Below are 18,937 nucleotides of genomic sequence, written 5' to 3' on the forward strand. Positions count from 1 at the left end.
TCGACAATAAAATTAGGATTTTTGCAATTACTTGAATGAGATGAATGAATGAGGACAAGACTAATAAGGTTTTGGAGTGCAATAGTGGAGATAATCACACGCACGGCTTCAGGAACCAGCGATGGAGGTGCCGTAGCTTGTCACAATTTCTGACCACGAAATCTAATTCGCCTTGACATTGCTTTCCGCCTACCCAGTTTTTTGTTCCCCATTTTAGAAAAACTTTTGAGAAAAGAATACTTTGCGAAATGCGAATTTCCCTACTTTTGAGATCAAAATTATGTTCTCTCTCTTCTCACCTTTTCAACTTAACAACGACACTCCCACAAAACGTATTTTTAAACTTTGGTCAGCATTCCTGAAATGGATAATTGATGAATTGTGGATTTGTAAATTCTAAGAAATTGGTTAGGGTCTGGTCGAGGTCAAGAAGTCTTATAGAAGGTCGAGAGACTATGAAGGGATTGGTAAAAAAAATAAATCTGTCGGTGATACAATTTTTGACGCACATTTCGTATTATTTTAGCCTTCCAAAGTTGTTATAATTTTTCACACTGACTTCTTGACCTCCATAAGCAGTTTTTCTGCATTATGCAACAAGAATGGACTCATTTGGCCGACTGGTTTGTGCGTGAATCAGAACCAATTGCAAAAATTAAGTGTAATATCAAAATGATGATTGTGTGCAATGACATGGTTTATGGCTAACCAGTTTCATTTATAAATATTTTTACCAATTAATGCATGTGAGTTGGTAATTTTAGGCATTTCCATACCCAAGAACCAGCGGTAAAAGGGTCAACCATATGCTATAAGTACCAAGGCCCTTTTGAACCACCCCCTTAAGTTTGAAATAAAAATAGGATCATAAATTGAAGATATTCGAGCAGGAGGGCAAATATTCGAGGTAAGCATGACAGCTTCTCCAGAAATATATAATTGTAATTGAATACCATTAGCATATCATAATGTTAATAATATTTGTGCAGGACATTAAGACGGAAATGAAGACGAAATAATTTCATCCAATTAATTTCCAAGAAGGTCGAAATTCTGTAGGGGCAAAGGTTACCTAAAAAGACTCGGAAATCAGGCCACATGCCTCGAATATACGAGCACGGTTAATAATTTAATATAGTTATTATTTGAGTAGCGATCTTAAAAGCATTAATAGTTTTTCTTTGATATTGATATTTGATTTATTTCACAACTTTTTCTAGTCATAGGGCTAAATAGATTTCATATGATTATCATTTATAAATTAGTTTAAATTAAATAAAATATTAAGATAAAATATAGCCTCCATGTACATACGTGCGTAACTGTGTCAGATTATGCTGGTGTAAGTTGATTCCGGATATTTAACCCTCCTATGTATCATATTGACGGTACGACAATTTCGATGATTTTTACGTTTGGAATAAATACATAGAAATTTAAACCTGCTAGGCAGTCTTTGCAGACTTAACGCATTTTATTAAATTTTAAACCTAGTACATCAGATTTTACTTCGACTAATATAGATAAATGAGTCAGACAATATGCTGCACACGTACGTTCCGTAGAATAGCGTGAAATACGTGAGGTTAGTTCCGGCATTGGTAAACCAGGCCTAGGACAGCCGAGTAGATATTAGTTCAAATTTCAGCATTAAACCTTCATCAACAACATGGTTACTGTAGAGTTCGATACCCTGTCAAAATGAGTAAGATAAAATATTTCATTTCAGTCCCATTCTTTATACTGTCCAAGGATCTAATGAACTCCATGTTTATCGAATTTGTTAGCAACGAATCCAGAATTTTCTTCTTATATTTCACCATCCATGAGTTCTTCCCATTTGACGAATCCACTTTTTTGAATCAAGCGCCACCTTGGCAACAAAACATATCGAGTAATTCTCAATAACAGAAGCCATTGAGATTACCGTGATTGCCACTAATAGAATGAACACCGAAATATCGTCGCCATCAATGAATTCCTTCAAGAAATATAGTAACCCAACGGTTGAGAAAACAACGGAATAGATTTGATGCATGCAAGGGCATTTCATTTCTCTTAACAGCTCACCCTCCACAATTGTCATAATTTTCATGATTTTATACATTTTCACAATATTTTCAAATAATAGTGGGTCGCCACGCAGCCGTAATTGTCGCTCAACCGAGCATAGAAACATGCTCCATACGAAGAGACAATTTATACAATATCCGCATGGGATGAAGCATATTCCAATCGTGGAAGACATAAACATTCCCCCGATCTCACAGCCCAATCCGAAACCAATTCGTAAAGTCGAAACAATAGCAAGTCCGTGCTATACTTCAAAATTGTAGAACCACAGGAATATCGAGTATAGTGGGTTTGCCCGTGTAAATGCAGGGTTGGTAAATGCAGGGGTAACCTAACCAACAAGCCGAATAGTGGTATGCCGAAGAACATACCAATGAAGCGAAATCGCATCATGGCGGCACAATTCTGAACAGCCCGATTTATTTTTTCCAAATCCTTTTCACTAATGGGATTTGGGGCGAGATCTATGGAGCAAGTTAGTTTCCGTTTTTTTAATACCAGTCATATATTGGAATACATAGGGTGTGTCAAATTTTTGTGGTCGATTAGTAGGAAATATTTAAGTGCATACAGTAAATAGTGTTTCGATTCTTGTGGGTTGAACTCATTTTTGGACTGAAAGCAAGAAATGCAAGAAACTGAAAGAAAGGGCGGGCCATCTAGCGACGCGCCCTATGTTTTACAGTGGCGAGAAGTAGTTTGCACTTTTTGCATTGCGGGTTAAAATTGTTGCAAAAAACCACATTCTTGCAGTTAATTCTTGCGGGCAACACGGACATTAACTCTTAAAGAAATTAACGCAGAGTAAGCCTTACGATCATACATGCATAAATGTGACTGTATTATCTCAAGCTAATGTACTTTAATATAGTATATCCTTATAAAATTTCTACCGTCTAGATTCCTCTCCATGGCCATGATAGCGTTAAAGCACTTTAGGTAATACTCTGTCCCACCAGGTTTTATAAACAGAGATCCGAAGAGCATAAACTGGCTAACTGCCAAAGCTCCCATTGCGTTAAGCAGATCGACATTTTGCCCTCCTCTACCCTACTCGAACCAAAGAGTAGAAAACATCGAAGCATCAATGATGGAAAGATAACGAATGAGGCAAACACCCAGTAGGCTCGAAAGGCTTGGAGATGTCAGTTTTTTACATCTTTTACCACACTCTTGGCTGCATCAAAGTCTAAATAGTAAACTATGTTACATGAGCTTATTTTCGCAATGGAGACCGCCTTTATCAACAACGGGTGAAATACTATTTCTAACATTACGCATACGAATACGAGTTGATTTCTATGAGAGATTTTTAGTTTTTGAAGAAAGTTTTAGTAAAGAATTTGACTGCTTGTCATCCTTGTATCCACTCCCAAACTCAATAAACTACTGATAAATCTAGGTTAAAAACTTGAAAAACGTCGTTAATATGTCAATGCCGTTTAGACAAATTATTTTATGTAATATCTATAAATTCCTCTAATTTGCGAGAAATTTATACGAAGAATAAACTGCTTCGTAATAATGATTATAATTTACGCTACGGTCGGTTTTTTAAAAATTAGACCATGTTTTCTAGAAGATTCGCATAGAAAATGGGTCTAATTCTAAAAATAGACCGTAGTTAAGGAGGTCTGGTACTACATACCGAATATTCATGTAAAAAAATATGTGGTACAAATAATTGCGAGTTAATTCGAGTCTTTATTTTTCATTAGCTAATTACATACAAAATCATAGAGACGTACGTAAATTTTTCGAAAAGTAAAAGTGGGTCATGAAACTGGGGTCTGGCAAGGATCAATTACTAAGATAATTTTTGTAATGTGTTTGCGAGATTATACATCGGCTGTGTCAGATATCAAATCATCCTAGCAAATTGGTGATGCTAATTGTAATGGCTTTCGTTAATAATTAAATGTGCACTCTTAGGAACCTGATAAACACCAAGTGTTGTACATATATTACACTACCGCGTTGATATTGAACCGATATACCACGTTGGTGTATATTCGGAATTAAAGTAACACTTTTCTGCAACAATTTTAATACGGATGGGTATTATGTTATTATCTATATCTAGTACTAATCTAATAAATACTAAATCAATACCACCCTGGTAGAGTCATACATTTATACCGTGGATTATTGATTTTGTTTAGAATGTATTCACGGTGGACTTTGTTAAGAGTTTATGTAAATGAGGTATATAAGGTGCTATGCACCTATTATAGAACACGGAATTTGCGTTTGCAAACCAAGCACAAAACACATGAATATAGAGTTTAATTAATAAATTTTAGAATTAATCTTTTATCAACAATACGGATACCGCAGCGTTAGATACCCTCTCAAAATAAGTTAGAAAATATTTCATGTCAGTCCCATTCCTTATGCTGTCCAACGATCTTATAAACTCCATATTTATCGAATTTGGTAGCAACGAATCCAGAATTTTTTTCTGCGTTTCAACATTCCATGAATTTTTCCCATTTGACGAATACACAAGTTTGAATCAAGCGTTCCCTTGGTGACAAAGCAAATTAAGTAAGCCTGAAGAACAGAAACTATTACAATTGAATGATACCACCAGAATAAACACCGAAATGTCGTCGACATCCATAAACTCGTTCAAGAATTTTTAGCCCAACCCAAGGCTTATGTACCCGTCATGTCTGTCTGTCTGTCTTTCTGTCTGTCTGTCCGTCCGTCTGTCTGTCCGTCCGTCTGTCTGTCTGTCTGTCTGTCTGTCCGTCCGTCTGTCTGTCTGTCCGTTCGTCTGTCTGTCCGTCTGTCTGTTGGTCGAACGATAACTCTTTTTAAACTTGTCCGATCGACTTGAAATTTGGCACACATTTATATTATACAAATGCACCGGTCGAGTTCGAAGATGAGCCAAATCGGTTCAGTGGTTGACCGGTGGGGGTCATTTTAGTATGGGCCCAGGGAACCGAAAATTGGAAATGGTCGTAGAAAGCTGAAATTTGGTTCAGAGGTAGCTAATGGCTTATGATGAAAGAATATGAAATTAGAGAAATTTTCATCAGGAGAGACTTTAGGGGGTGATCCATACCGATTTTTTTAAATCTTCCAATTGAGCTGAAATTTAGTATGAAGGTCACTAATGACGACGAATGGGAGAATATCACTTCAAATTCGAAAAATTGTCATTTTGAAAAACCCAATGGGGAGACCCATACCGATTTTCCATAGTCATCGGATCTAGGCGAAATTTGGTAAATACCATGCTAATGGCTTCTAATGAATAAATTTGAATTGAAATTGGAAAAATATTTAAATTGAGGGCCGTATGGGGTGACCCATACCGATTTTTTTAAATCCTCCAATCGAACTAAAATTCGGCATGATGGTTCCAAATAGAATATAAAGTAATAATATGAAGTCAGTTCACATATATTGTCAACCATTATATAAAATCCCTTGGTCGGGCTCCGCAAAGCTGTACTGATAGGTTTTTTAGATAAGGCCAACGTTGAGAAAACAACGGCATAAATATGGTGCATGCAAGGACATTTCATTTCTCTCAACAACTTCCCTGCACAATTTTTATGATAAGCAATTTAGTTAAATAAATATCTTGAAATATAAATGCATGGAATAAATTATATAATTCATACGATTCTAAGATTTGGCCAATATAAAAATTTATTCATTATTCTCAGTGTCCCATATGTAAATAATTTTATAATTACATCATATCTACAATATGTTACAAGTTTCCAGACCACCATAATGGTTTTGAAGCTTTATCATAAATTACCAAGTTGCGATCATCCTGAAACAGCATTTGAAATCCGGCGCCGTGCGTCCCAGTATGGAAACGGGGTTTCATCGCGACATCATAAATTACAAAGTTTCCATCGCCTTGAAATACAGCAAGGTGGCCGACACCAGTCGTTCCAGAGTTCCATCTTGCTAAATTATTGCCATCGTATATGACAAGGTTTCCATCCCCTTGAAATACCAGTCTACCAATTCCAATTCGACATTCGTATCCTTCCGGGAATGTAAATGGGCGTTCGAAATTACAGGCGGCATGGTTTCCTTGGAAAATCAAGAATTCAAACACGACCAAGATAACAAGTTGCGAAGAAGACGTCATTGCATGTAAATATTTGAACCCAGTTAAAATAATTTCTAAGAAAGATTATCTGTAATTGAAACAGGGAAAATAAAAAATTTCAAAATTAGGGATGAAATTAATTAATTTAGCTTAACCGTATTACTTACAATTAATTTATGGGCACGGTTCTGACTTTTTTTACACGATGTGGTGACAGTGAGATGTGGTTTAGCCTAACATAAAGTTTAATATGGGAAAGCACTATTTTATATTGCCGGAGTAAAAAAAACATGGAATGAACAATGCAAATAAAGAAATTTATGTGGAAGTGTAAATTCTGTGAAATCTGATCAATTTTGTTTACTTCTAAAGGGTTTTATGTAAACGTATCCAGTTTGTTTGTTGGTTATGTTGGTTGTTATTTTTGTTACGTCGATTTTACTACGTTGTGCAGATTAACTGTGCAGATTCGGAGAATTTAATGAATGATTTTCACAAGTACACTCTCTGAAATGTGGTAATGATTTCTTAGAGATGTTCATTACCGAAGGGTTGGTAAATACGAATTTTACAAATAACGGTAATTATTTAGTTACTGAAATTCATTACTGCTGAAATTTTGAATTTAATATATTTTGGTAATTTTGATTAAACTTGAGACATATTCTTTACGTACTGAGCAGTGTGAATTGGTTATTGGAAAAGGTAGAATTTAAATACCGCACGTAGGGAATGTGAACACCGTGTCAATATTGACATGTATATAATAACGTAATGAATCAGTTCCGGCGCGGTAATCATTGAGTTGAATACCGTGCGGTAACTAAACCATTACCAAACCAGTATAGTCTTAAGACTATACTGGTAATACTATACGCGTGTCGTACATATAATTATATGTACGACACGCGATAATGATTCTGGTAAGAAAATTTCTTAGAGTGTAGTTATGTATATAACATGCCTAATTTAATTCTTGGGTATGTAACCAATTAATTTCATAAACATTATACACCCAGGATATATATTTGTAGTAGGTCGTGTGAGTACAAATAACCAAACAGAACGACGTCCATATTTTGACTATTAGGATTTTATTCAAGTCAGTATGTATTATAGATCTAAGACAAATATTTAGTTAAGTACATATGTATGTATGTGGTGCATGTTTCATAAATTGTCCCTTCTAAAATTAGAAGGGACAACCGATGATGAAATCAAATCGTATGTTTTTGAGTATTTTCGAGGTCTTGATGAATCATTGTTTTCTGAAGGTATGCTGTGCCTGAATTCCAAATTGGTAGCTTGTGTCTTGTCGGAGGGAAGCTATATTGAAAAATAAATACTAAAATTATTTCAATAATACATTTTTCCATGAGTTTCTAAATTACCACAAAAAACCGTATGTAAACTGTATGTACGTATCTATGTACATACATATGCTGTGAAACAGGGACTAGCACCTTTTTGTAAAACAATACTGAATCACCAATAATTTCTTCTAAGTTTGCAAGCATGCAATACTTTTAAGGATTTATAAGAGTTGAAACTAACGTATTTTGTAAATATATAAATTACAATTATTTACAACTATTGTTGTAAGTACTTATTAAATTAACAGGATGTTATTTGCATTCAAATTATCCAAATTACATAAACAGTACAAACAACCAAGACTCTGCTTCCTGAACAAATCATTTCCTGATTTATATATGTAATTATATTTGCACGTATTTACTCGTACATACATATACAAATCGTTTTATACAGTTAAATATCCCATTGTCCTCTTATCGTCCATCTCATATGCCAGTTCCTACTTAATCTAACCATCCATATAAAATGGAAGGTTGCATCAACATACATAGTCCTATCATACGTTTTACGTTAGTTACAACTCAAACTTAGTCCACTGGTTTTATGAAGATATAAATTTTTATAAAATGGAAAGCCTTAAAATAACCTTGATATTCCTGACTGTCTCGTTCAACTCAATTTTTGCAGACTTTGAAGTTGTGGTATAAGTTTCAAAAAAAAAATCTTTATACATTCTTCCCTCATTTAAAATTATGTATACCAATTGTATAGTACCATGATTGTTAAATAAATATTAATAGATAACTGGACCCCATTCATCATCCATTCTGGAAGAGGACTATCTAACCACTTATATTCCAATCTATGTCGGCGTTATTGTTTCCTTGTTTACCCTTCTGGTCATCGTGCTCCGCTTGCAGGGTCGACCCTTCTTATCGGAAAGTGGGTTTGTCAGAATTTGGTGGGGGGATATTGATTCGCCCGAAAATTCGCAACATGTCACCGATTGGTACACGTTCACTCATATGCTTCACGGGCTGATCTTTTTCTATTTGACGTATCCCCTTCTCATATGGGTCCATTTTACAGTAAATTATAACTTTGTTATCGCACTAGTGACCGAAGTGGTGTGGGAGATTGTTGAAAATACGAAATGTGTGATTGGGCGGTATAGAAGGACCGAGGGTTCGACCGAATATGGGGGGGATTCCGTGTTAAATTCCGTATTTGACACGATAGCTATGTCGGCCGGGTTTTGGTTGGCGTGGATCATCCCGTGGTATGCGACAGTGGGGTTGGCCGTGGTGGAAGAGGTCGTCCTGGCAATTGTAATAAGGGACAATTTGGTGTTAAATATGGTGCAAATTGTATTTCGCGTTAAATGTGTGTCGGACTGCCAGGAGAGGGGGAAACGAAAAAGAGTGACAAATGGGAAGGTGGGGGAGGTTAAAACGGAGGAGGAGGAGGAGGAAATGAATGTATAATTGTGCTTACTCAATACAGCAGTTGGAATACAATGGCTAAAAGATAGTGTATGCTTTAAATCATAAGTTTCTGTAATATGGCGTTGATTATGTCAATAAATTTCTGGACTAGCAATTCGGTGAACATGTTTGGAATATTGGATCTTCAGAGAAATATTTGATTTTTAGCAATCTTGTCATAATTATGAAGTATTGACTATGATTACACTGTGCACAACTTAAAGATTTAAGTTAAACTACGATGTTACTGTATTCTGAATTAATTTAGGTTGTGGGTCAGGGATTTCTTGTTGTCTTTAATAGGGTTTTAGTTTAGAAGTTAATTTCAATAGTATGTACATAACTAGTGTCCAAAATATAAAATGGGGCAATATGTTACAAGTTCTTTGATAACGACTTTTTTACAAATCTATGCACATATATGTAATCTCCTGTTAATTCTGAGCATTTTGATGTGTATTACTGCATGGTTTAGACAATTTCGAAATTTCTCATAAGAACACATGTTAAAATAAAAGTTTTTCAGAATTTCATGGTATTACACATCAAAATGCTCAGAATTAATAGGAGATTACATATCTATGCATAGATTTGCAAAAAAGTCGTTATCAAAGAACTTGTAACATATTGCCCCATTTTCCTATGTTAAACCCTTTTGGACAGTTTTGGACAGTTTCGGACATTTTGGACAGTTATGGACAGTGTCCTGTCCAAAAAGGTTTTGGACGTCCAAAACGAAACACTGCATTTTATTCATCTTTACCTAATTTAAATACACTTACTATAGGTTTTATTATGGATGAGAATGGAACTAATATATGTGAAAAGTATAAGAAAATGTTGCATTCTCTTAATATTAGGATATGATATATAAAAGTGACTTCATTACGGAAACAACTTTCTATATAGTATTTATCTAATTAATACATACAGTATCTACTTCTATTGTTGGCATCCTAATCACAGGCAGCATTCAAAATTTGAGATCCCAAGTTCTGGTGACTTTTATAAAACGACGATATTATAATTTATTCAAAATATATTGTTCTACAATTTTGCCAAGTTTCAAACGAATTGAACCAACAATGCGTCCTGTGGACAAATTTAAAAAGACAAAAATCAGAATTTTACGCATAATAATTATTGGCACCCTTGCGTTGGACGTAAATTTGAATCTCATTTTTATTACCGCGGTAACTATTTGAACCGTTTGGTCATGACCGATTTAAAGGCATGCTTGTACGCACAAAATAACGTATTTCGAAACAGATTTGAAAAAATAGTATTCTCAGAAATCCGCTTTCATTTTCAATGATTCAAGTTCGCCTGTCAAGTACTGCATGTTTGGGAATATGCCGTCTTTCCAAGAATTGGCTTCGTATTTCGTCCACGGGGGAAGAAGCTATGGCAAAAATGACTTTTTGAAGGATTTGATGGGTCAACGGCAATGCATGCATCATTAATGATGACCCATTAATCCAGATTTCTTTGGCAAAAAATTCTAGCAGGATTCATAAATGGCGAGCGTTTGATAATACAAAGGAAGGTGAGGCGCCATCCATAAATTATGTAACGCAAGAGGGGGGGGTGGGGGGTCAAAGCTTCAATGATATCGTGCCTATGTTACACATGTTAAAGGGGGGGGGTGGGGGCCTAAAAAATCGCCATTTTTGCGTTACATAATTTGTGGAGGGCGCCTGAGCAGCGATTCCAACTTTCTTCCTATGCTTCGTATATTCGACGTTCACATTTGAAAGTGCTAAGAGCACTCATTTTCTTAAATCGCGATGACCCACTCTCAGAGATTAGAATAACGCGACAACGATAACTGAAAATTATACCGTTACTGATTGTTTCGTGTTCAAAAGTTGATATGAAAAATTGATATGAAAGATTGGTGTCGTCTTTTACAAACAACTATAATCTGGATTATAATTTCTATCAATTTGGAAGTAGTTATAAATCCATAAATTTAACTGGCGTGTCCCTTAATCAACCTTAACCCAGTTTATGTTACTGATAGAAAGTTTCTATCAGCATATTCAACTTGTCTACATACATATATGTACTAGAAACCAAGTTTAGAGCGGCATTATAATCGTCAACTTATTTGGTTACGATCTGACAAGCCATATGTACAATGCTTTAAATGTAAAAATTGCAAAGTAATTACTTTTCGACAAATTTGAATTTAAACCAATTGGGGTCTACATCCGGTACCCCACTGCGCATAATTGTACTTTTATACAAAACCCTGCATTTTTATGAACCAAAACTATTGCTAAATCGTAGAAAAACTAATTACTAACTAATTTACCACAAATTTGGAATTATCAGCTCGCCCAATTTTTAACTAAACAAAAACTGCAAAATGGCGTAAAGTTTTACGCCATTTACAAAATGCCCAAAATACGACCAAATTTGACACTTATAACGAATTGATTCTTTTCATAAACTTAGAACTTAAATGTTACCCCATGGGCTGCAATATTTTATCACTTTCAATCAATGAATCGTTTGCCGTCATATCCTTTGACATTCGAGGTTAACGCTTTACACATTACAACAAAGGCTCAAATGCACTAAAAACATATAAGAATTATTCTACATTTTGGATACAAACATATTACTATCTCTAGATTTGACAGGTATCGTTCAATATTAGGATACTCAATAAATTTAGAGTCTGCATAGGACTCCACATTTCTCAACTTCGAAATAAACCAGTTGATAACAAGGTTCAAAACATATTTGAGCTATGGTTCTTGAAACTATTTTTGATTTACAATCGTTGTTACATAAAATGCTAACAGGTATTTAAACTTTTAGTAGATTTCAAGAACGCTTGAACCATTTCTGGGGTTGAATAATTTAGTATGTATGCTATCAAGAAATTTGGTTCCCCAAATCTCAAAAAAGTTTTTATAACAGCAAGGTTAATAAGGATTTTGTCAAAGCGATAACACACTCTAACTTCGTATTTGCATATATTTGCAACCATACACGCTACCCATGGCAATCGATTGATGGCGGCGAGAACACGATACATACAAGATAAAAGTATCCCTTATCAGTTAGTCATCAAAATTAGATATATGGTAGCCCCATTTAGGAGCCACACATCAAGCATGTCTTCCAAAATTGTGAGAATTTTGACAAAACCTACTCCTTCATTTGTGTGACAACATGACTAAAACGCCATATACATACGTTATGCATGTTCCGAATAAGGTTAATATCTTCAAAGCTGTATGTGCATAGGATAAAATGGATGCAAATTAAACATCAGAAAACCTTCAGTTGCAAAATTATTACCACAAGGTGTGACAGTGCATACTAGTTTAAGTTTGTCAAACATTTTTATCAGAAATGTCAACTTTTACAATAATGTTTGCCATTTACACTGGATTCATTTCCGCCACATTCTATGAAGATGGTACAGCTTCTCTTGTGTCAGTTCCCACTGACTACGGCTCTTTTCAGCGTCCTGACCTTCACAGAATAATATCGCAAATCCCTTGCACTACTCACGTAATGCATCACAACCTTGACTTCCACTCCTTCGAGGTGAAGAACCCAACTGTTCTGTCGCTAATTTCTACACTCCAACTTGATCGATTAGTTCCTATGGAATACAAATCCCTGCAGCAGCGTTCTATACTTCATTTCTATTTGCGGTATTACTCCCGGCATAGAAAGTTCTGTTATTTTTACATCTTCTACTCCAACCCGCCGTGGGACTCAGTTTCATTAGGGCTTCTCATGAGATTGTACATATTAGAAGGGCACGACTCAGTTAGGCAAGACCAGGGAGACCAGAAAACGTCCGATACCAACCAAGTCGATTACATATACGCCATCTTCGTCACGACAGGAAAGCAAACTTATTTTCAAGACGTTACAACAAGATTACCAGGATCTCAATATGTGGCTTATCTCAAGCCAAATATATTCTTGTTGTCGATCGTTCCAAATTTTGGATTGCTATTCTTATCTGACACGAGGGAAGGGAATGTACTTTGTGTCTCAACGCGTCAAATGTCCTACCCAGTTCGAAAAGAACTAATTTGCGAGTTCATTCCATATCAAGAGTTACTTCACTATTTTTCCCAACGTCACCTGGAACATAATCGATTTAGGTTACCTCCCGATTTCCCTGGCTTTCAAAGGGGCACGTTTGGTTCATCGATTTTCAGCCAAATTTCAAACCCCGATATATTCTTGCTCGTTAAAATATTGGCTCCGTCTTGCAACGTTTCCATCATTCTCTTAGCAAATGCAGAGGAAAGCAACCTGCCGGTCATTTACTCAGGCGAAACTTCGGCTCTCTGGGATATTTATCATTGGACTTCAACGATTGTCATAGTTGGGGAAAAGAATCTCCACTTTATCACATGTCACTCGCGAAAACAGCTCAGTTTTGACTTGTACATTAAGCCTTTTGATTTCCTTTCCTGGATATGTTTGGCGGGTTTCGTGCTTATAGTGGTTGGGGCATTGAGAGGCTTTTTTGCGCTTTTATCTGTGAAATCGGAGACAAGATATACTGGATTAACTTCTCTGGCATTCTGGACAGTTGGCACATTGCTGGAACAGGTGGATACCATTAGTGGAAAACCTGCAGAATATTCGGGGTTCCGCTTATTTCTAGCGATTTGGCTATTACTCGCCTCCGTCATTACGAATGGGTATAAAAGCTTTGTAATGATGAGCCTTAATGTTCCGGAAGTCCTCCTATATCCACATTCATTTGAGGTAGGATTATCCGCAATGTTTGAAATTAATAAAACTAAAGTTTAGGATTTTTTTCGTTTTAGGACATCTCTTGCAAAATGCCTGATTTTACTGATGCTGAGGTTCCCCCAATATTTCAATCAGTGTTAATTCTACTATCCGTCTTACCGTACCATGAAAATGGTACTGAGATACGAAAATTATTGATAACGTCATCCTCCTGCTACTCCGTATTGTCAGCTCCGATACAAATCCCACAACTTGATTACCTTTCCTCCCTTAGTTACTCATTTTTCCAAGATATGCAATCTCTAATTCAGTCTGCAAGCTATAACGGATTTGCCAGCCGGAGTGACAAAACAATAAAAGAAATCATCGACCCGCGACATCGCGCATTCCCGGTAAAATTTTTGCCCCTCCTGGACCTAAAGTCGCCTAATATTACTATCTCAGAAATCTGGCCAGCAATTCAGGAGGAGTTACACCTTTGTAAAAAATCTGTATACGTAGGATCAAAACAGGATACGGAAGCGTTTAAGAATAACCTTGAGAGAACAAATCCTTCCGCTCCTCGTTTCCAAGTAAGTCGAGGGAAATTTCACGTTTCCTCAGTCGGATGGAGGTTTGAAGCTTCGTTTCACAACAGAGTTGTTAAAAACTTTAAAAGCCTTTTTGAATCTGGGATTTACAATTTATTGCAAAACTATGCAAATTATAACCATATAAGTAAAGACCTTGGTCGGACTGGGGTACATGAAGTGGTTGGTGGTGCAGCGAACCACAAAGTTAAGGGGACGCTGAGTTTAGATGGAAAATTCCAAACCATATGTTTAATCTGGGTGGGTGGGATCCTGTTGTCCATAATTGTTCATGCCTTTCAGCTTTTATGTAGGAAATACTAATAATTAATGGTATTCGAGAAATGTAATGATTTAAAAAATTTTCATAAAAAGGCAAGCAACTGTTTAGGATCTCGGTTATCATTTATGTAGAAGGTGGGGTTGTAGGTGAAATTGAAATAAGACCTTCCTGAAATTTTGGGTGGACTTAATTATGTATAAATTGGCTTAAATTGAAATTAAGTTTGAAGTTTTTAACATGTTTATGTATGGATGTATTTAATCATATGGAATTATGCAATCTGTAGTATAGGGTTTGAGTTTGACATTTTCTAATATTAAAATGTTTGTGAAATAGTTGGTCTGTCATGTTCAATGATTATATTTTTTTTAATTCCTGGAAACTTTAGATGATTGCTTAGTAACCATAAAAATTTTGCGTAGAAAGCTAAAAAATTGTAATTGTGTTGGCGGTTTAACTATATTGAAAATGTGGATAATTGCTAAGTAATGCAAAGGGTTATCATGATGTCATAATCTTGGAATGTTATAATGTGATGATTGGGATCCCGTTCCCACTGGCATTGGTTATTGATAGTTAAGTAATTCTGGTCGCCAATTATTAACAGTGTGACTATAAACATAACAGTTATGGAATAATAAAAATTGTTGTTAAATACGTATTGAATTTTATTTTCTAATAAGCACATCCCACGACAAGGCACTAGCCACCACAAAGCTGGGTAATGAACGTGTCCTACCAGAAATAGATAATTTTAAGGAAATACATGACACAGAGAATGCGGAATTTGTCCTGGGTGACAGAATTCCATAACACTAAATAACTATTTTCCCGTTTAATTTCCAATCTTTATGACATCGTATGATTGTATCGGTAAGTAATTTCCGTATTAACAATCAGTAGAATTACAGTTGTCCACACTCTAACTGGCATATTTGTTCACCGTGCAGATAGTATGTTGCAGATAGTGTGTTAATCATGAGTATTATTTTTACCTACGAATAATAATATCGAGTGATATCCGACCTGTCAAGCGTAGCCAAATTCCAAACGTTTGGAACTGATTAATAAAGCAGAATTCCCCATATTTATTTAGTTGGTATGCGATATGATATCAACTTAAGATATGACCTTCCGAGAATTTATAACGACCATTTGACAAGCGAATAACCTAACACAATGGAAAATATTGTGCGCAATTATAGTTTTATTAATCCTTTGACAAACATACATACCTAAGCAAAATGTTGTTATATAAAGTGGTCCAACAGTTGCCAAAATTAGTCGGGTGGTATCCATCAGTAAAAATCAATAAATTTCCGTTAAACTGAAATTCAATCAAGCATGAAGGCAATTATTGTTCTTGTCGTACTTTGCGTCGCTGTCATTATGGGGGCAAACTGTAATCCGGGTAAGGATAAATTTCTTTTTAAAAAATGGGAAAAATAATTTTAAATTTAAATCTAAGATATTGCTGAGATTTTGCCTAGAAAAATTAACATCTAAACTTTAAGAACATCCAACAGTTCCTTCACAAAGTATTATTTTACCACACGTAGTTCAAGGAAACGCAGAGAAAGCTGGTGTATTACAAATATGCTACGGAATTACTGGACCAAGGATAGGGACCTGTGTCGCGTCACTTAATGCCTGCCTGCCAAAAATTCCAATCCTCTCGTTCCAGTGTAGAGGCGTGAACAAAGTGTGCTGTCCAAATTAAGATTGAAATGCAAAAGTGTAAGGTTTAATCAGGATTTCAAAATAGTTAATGTATCCAGCCTTAACTGAAATCCTTGCTTGTAAAAATGTCGTTTATACAAATAAATAAAACTAAGCAGCTGTCAAATTACAATTCATTAGACATACCTATTACCACTTTACATAGATGGTAAGATCACAATTGTAATTATTAAATACAAGATTTTAAAATGAACAGAGTTTGTTAAATGTATTTTAAACAAATAATTGTATTTACGTATCTCAAATAAAATTTACGTTAATGTTTCATTTATTTATTTAAACCAAGAATTAACAATTAATTACATAATAATTAATTATTCATAACCTTTTTTCTGTTGACATATATATTTTACCTTCCGACACAGAACACACTCGCTGCTAAAATCAATCCAATAGCCCATGAAAAGAATATCATGGAGACAACTTTGAGAGACAAAGCCCGGAAAATTTTAAATATTTTTGGTACAACACGACCTTGTAGGTAGTCCTGTAAACCTTTGGGAATTTTGTCAACACCTTGCGCAACTCGTAAATAAGCTGTATACTCCCAAAACGTAGAGCGTGTTTTGTCATTTAAATAAATGTTTTGCAAACACGATGTAAAATGCTTGCTCAAACTAAGCATCATTTCTTTCCCGTATGTGGTCCAAATTTGAAAAAGACCTGACTGAATTAACAAGGATTGAACTCGGAGAAACGGTTCCGCAAAGAAATTTGATGTCACTGCGAAGAGTTCTGTTGTTGAAAGAAAATAATCAAATTCCTTACTCCTGATTAAAAAATATTTATCTTCTTCCATCTTCATGAGGTTAAGGAATAAACTCGTCCCATCTGTAGAGCTCACCATTGCAAAACTTTTAGGTAGAACGACCCCAGCTTTTTTAGAACAACAGTTAGGAACTAGGAGACTGTAATTGTGTAGAACTAGGAGTTTGGAATAGTGGATTTTATTAAGGAATATAATATTTTGTAAGCCTTTAGAAAATCTTGCGGTACGCTGAACTTCTCTAACGTTATGATGCTTCACGTCACCCTCATCGTCTTCATTATTTTCTTCGGCGAAAGACAAATAACTCCCGATGATGTATTCCAATATATTTACGGATGGACCGTTCATGGACAGTAGGAATGAGTCTGTACCCACCATTGTGTACTTGGAGTCGATTAGTTGTTCCAAATTTGAGGGAAGCCCGATGGGAGGGATGGAACTTGTTAGGAAACGATAAAACACACTTCGGTAACCTCCTATGAGCACGATACTTATTAAGAACCAGATGAGGAGGATAAATCTTGAAGCTTTGAAGCTTGATGTACAATCTTGCTTCACAGTTTTCCACAAACTGGGTGACAAACTTTGTTCCAATAAGGTGCATGATACTGCAAGAAATGGAATGTTTGTAGGGTCAAGTCGTTTTTTCACAATTTCGTTCTCCACCCATAGAAATATACTAACAACAACTATCGATGTGAAAAGAAGTATCCAAGTAAAAATATCGAAGGATGAGATAGGATTTGCAATTTCGAATTCACTTCTATCAATTACTAAAACGAATCCAAATGGTAAAACGTTATAAAAATGGGGCACGACTTGTAGCCTGTCCTTGGGATTGTTTAGCTGGGTTAAAAGAATTTGGTGACCGTCCTTCTTAATCTCTGCAATCGGTGGGCCACTTGGAACTTGACTTTTTTGGAAAACATAATCATACGCGGTAAAATTGAGAATTATGGAAATGCTGTGGATAAAGCAATACTGACCGCTGGAAGAATATTTAAACCCGAGCTCACATACGACAGCTTTGCCATAAATTATCCCGAAATATTCGTAAGATGTGCGTAACTTTGGTACAGAAACAGGGCCATGGTTGAAATTGCTGTGAATCTGATTCCAAGTTGAAGTTATTGATTGATGGTTTGTAATATGAAATAGTGAAGAATCCTTGAGGTTCACAAGGAATATACTGGTGTTATGGACGACCAGGAATTTTGAGGTAATTGTTAGTATGGGCAATTTCTTTAAAAAAGCGTTAAATTCCGGTGGTAAGGAGTGTTTATTGAGACCCTTGCTGACATAGAATATGATATAGTTGGGGTTTTCCAATATTGAATCAGGAGATTGTAAGTGTTCGGAAAGCAATGTTAGATCATCCTCTAGTGAAACAGTTTTTAAGTTAGTAGAGAACATTTTAACTCTACAATTACGTTTTCGTTGACAAACAAATGGCTTCCAGCCTAAAAGACTTCTTATTTTATAATTTGTAATGATCTGCTGATTATTGATTAAAGCATTGGAATCAATCGGGTTTACAAAGTGGTACACACAGTTTTCAAAAGTGTGCAGATTTGTGAAGGACGTAACCCTTTCGGTGAGTGAAATGTATAATACCAAGAAGGTCCACATTATTGTGTCCTGTATTAGACACTGGATGGGTGTAGTTTCCTTGACGTGGAGAAAATGTTAATATTCCCAGTTGAAAGTAAAACGCGGTGACAATAGGAATCGTAATATTTTAATGATACAGACCAAAGTTAGCGGTTGTTAAAGTTTATTTTGGCATTTAACAACTGAATGAAAGCCAGAAGGATTCATGGCTCGTTTATATTGAGTAAATGTAAATAACAATGGAATATATTATGAAAAATTGTC

The 18,937-nt window shown here is 35.5% G+C and overlaps 1 protein-coding gene across 1 annotated transcript; it reads left to right on the plus strand.

Annotated features, from left to right (window-relative positions):
• The first annotated feature begins 8,042 nt into the window (after positions 1-8,042).
• Positions 8,043-9,073, plus strand: LOC118439003 (UPF0314 protein BBta_0150-like). The gene is made up of 2 exons (XM_035860005.1): positions 8,043-8,175; positions 8,275-9,073. The coding sequence occupies exons 1-2, from the start codon at positions 8,101-8,103 to the stop codon at positions 8,956-8,958; spliced, it is 759 nt and encodes a 252-aa protein (XP_035715898.1). The 5' UTR covers positions 8,043-8,100; the 3' UTR covers positions 8,959-9,073.
• The last annotated feature ends 9,864 nt before the right edge of the window (positions 9,074-18,937 follow it).

Source organism: Folsomia candida, unplaced genomic scaffold (assembly GCF_002217175.1).
Source record: "Folsomia candida strain VU population unplaced genomic scaffold, ASM221717v1 Fcan01_Sc029, whole genome shotgun sequence".
In the NCBI taxonomy this organism is placed as follows: Eukaryota; Metazoa; Arthropoda; class Collembola; order Entomobryomorpha; family Isotomidae; genus Folsomia; species Folsomia candida.

Excerpts from the sequence above, each read along its gene's own strand:
- LOC118439003 (XM_035860005.1), top strand. The coding sequence starts at position 8,101 with ATGGAAAGCCTTAAAATAACCTTGATATTCCTGACTGTCTCGTTCAAC. Across the intron at positions 8,176-8,274 it reads TTGCAGACTTTGAAGTTGTG|ATAACTGGACCCCATTCATC; the intron begins GTATAAGTTTCA and ends AAATATTAATAG.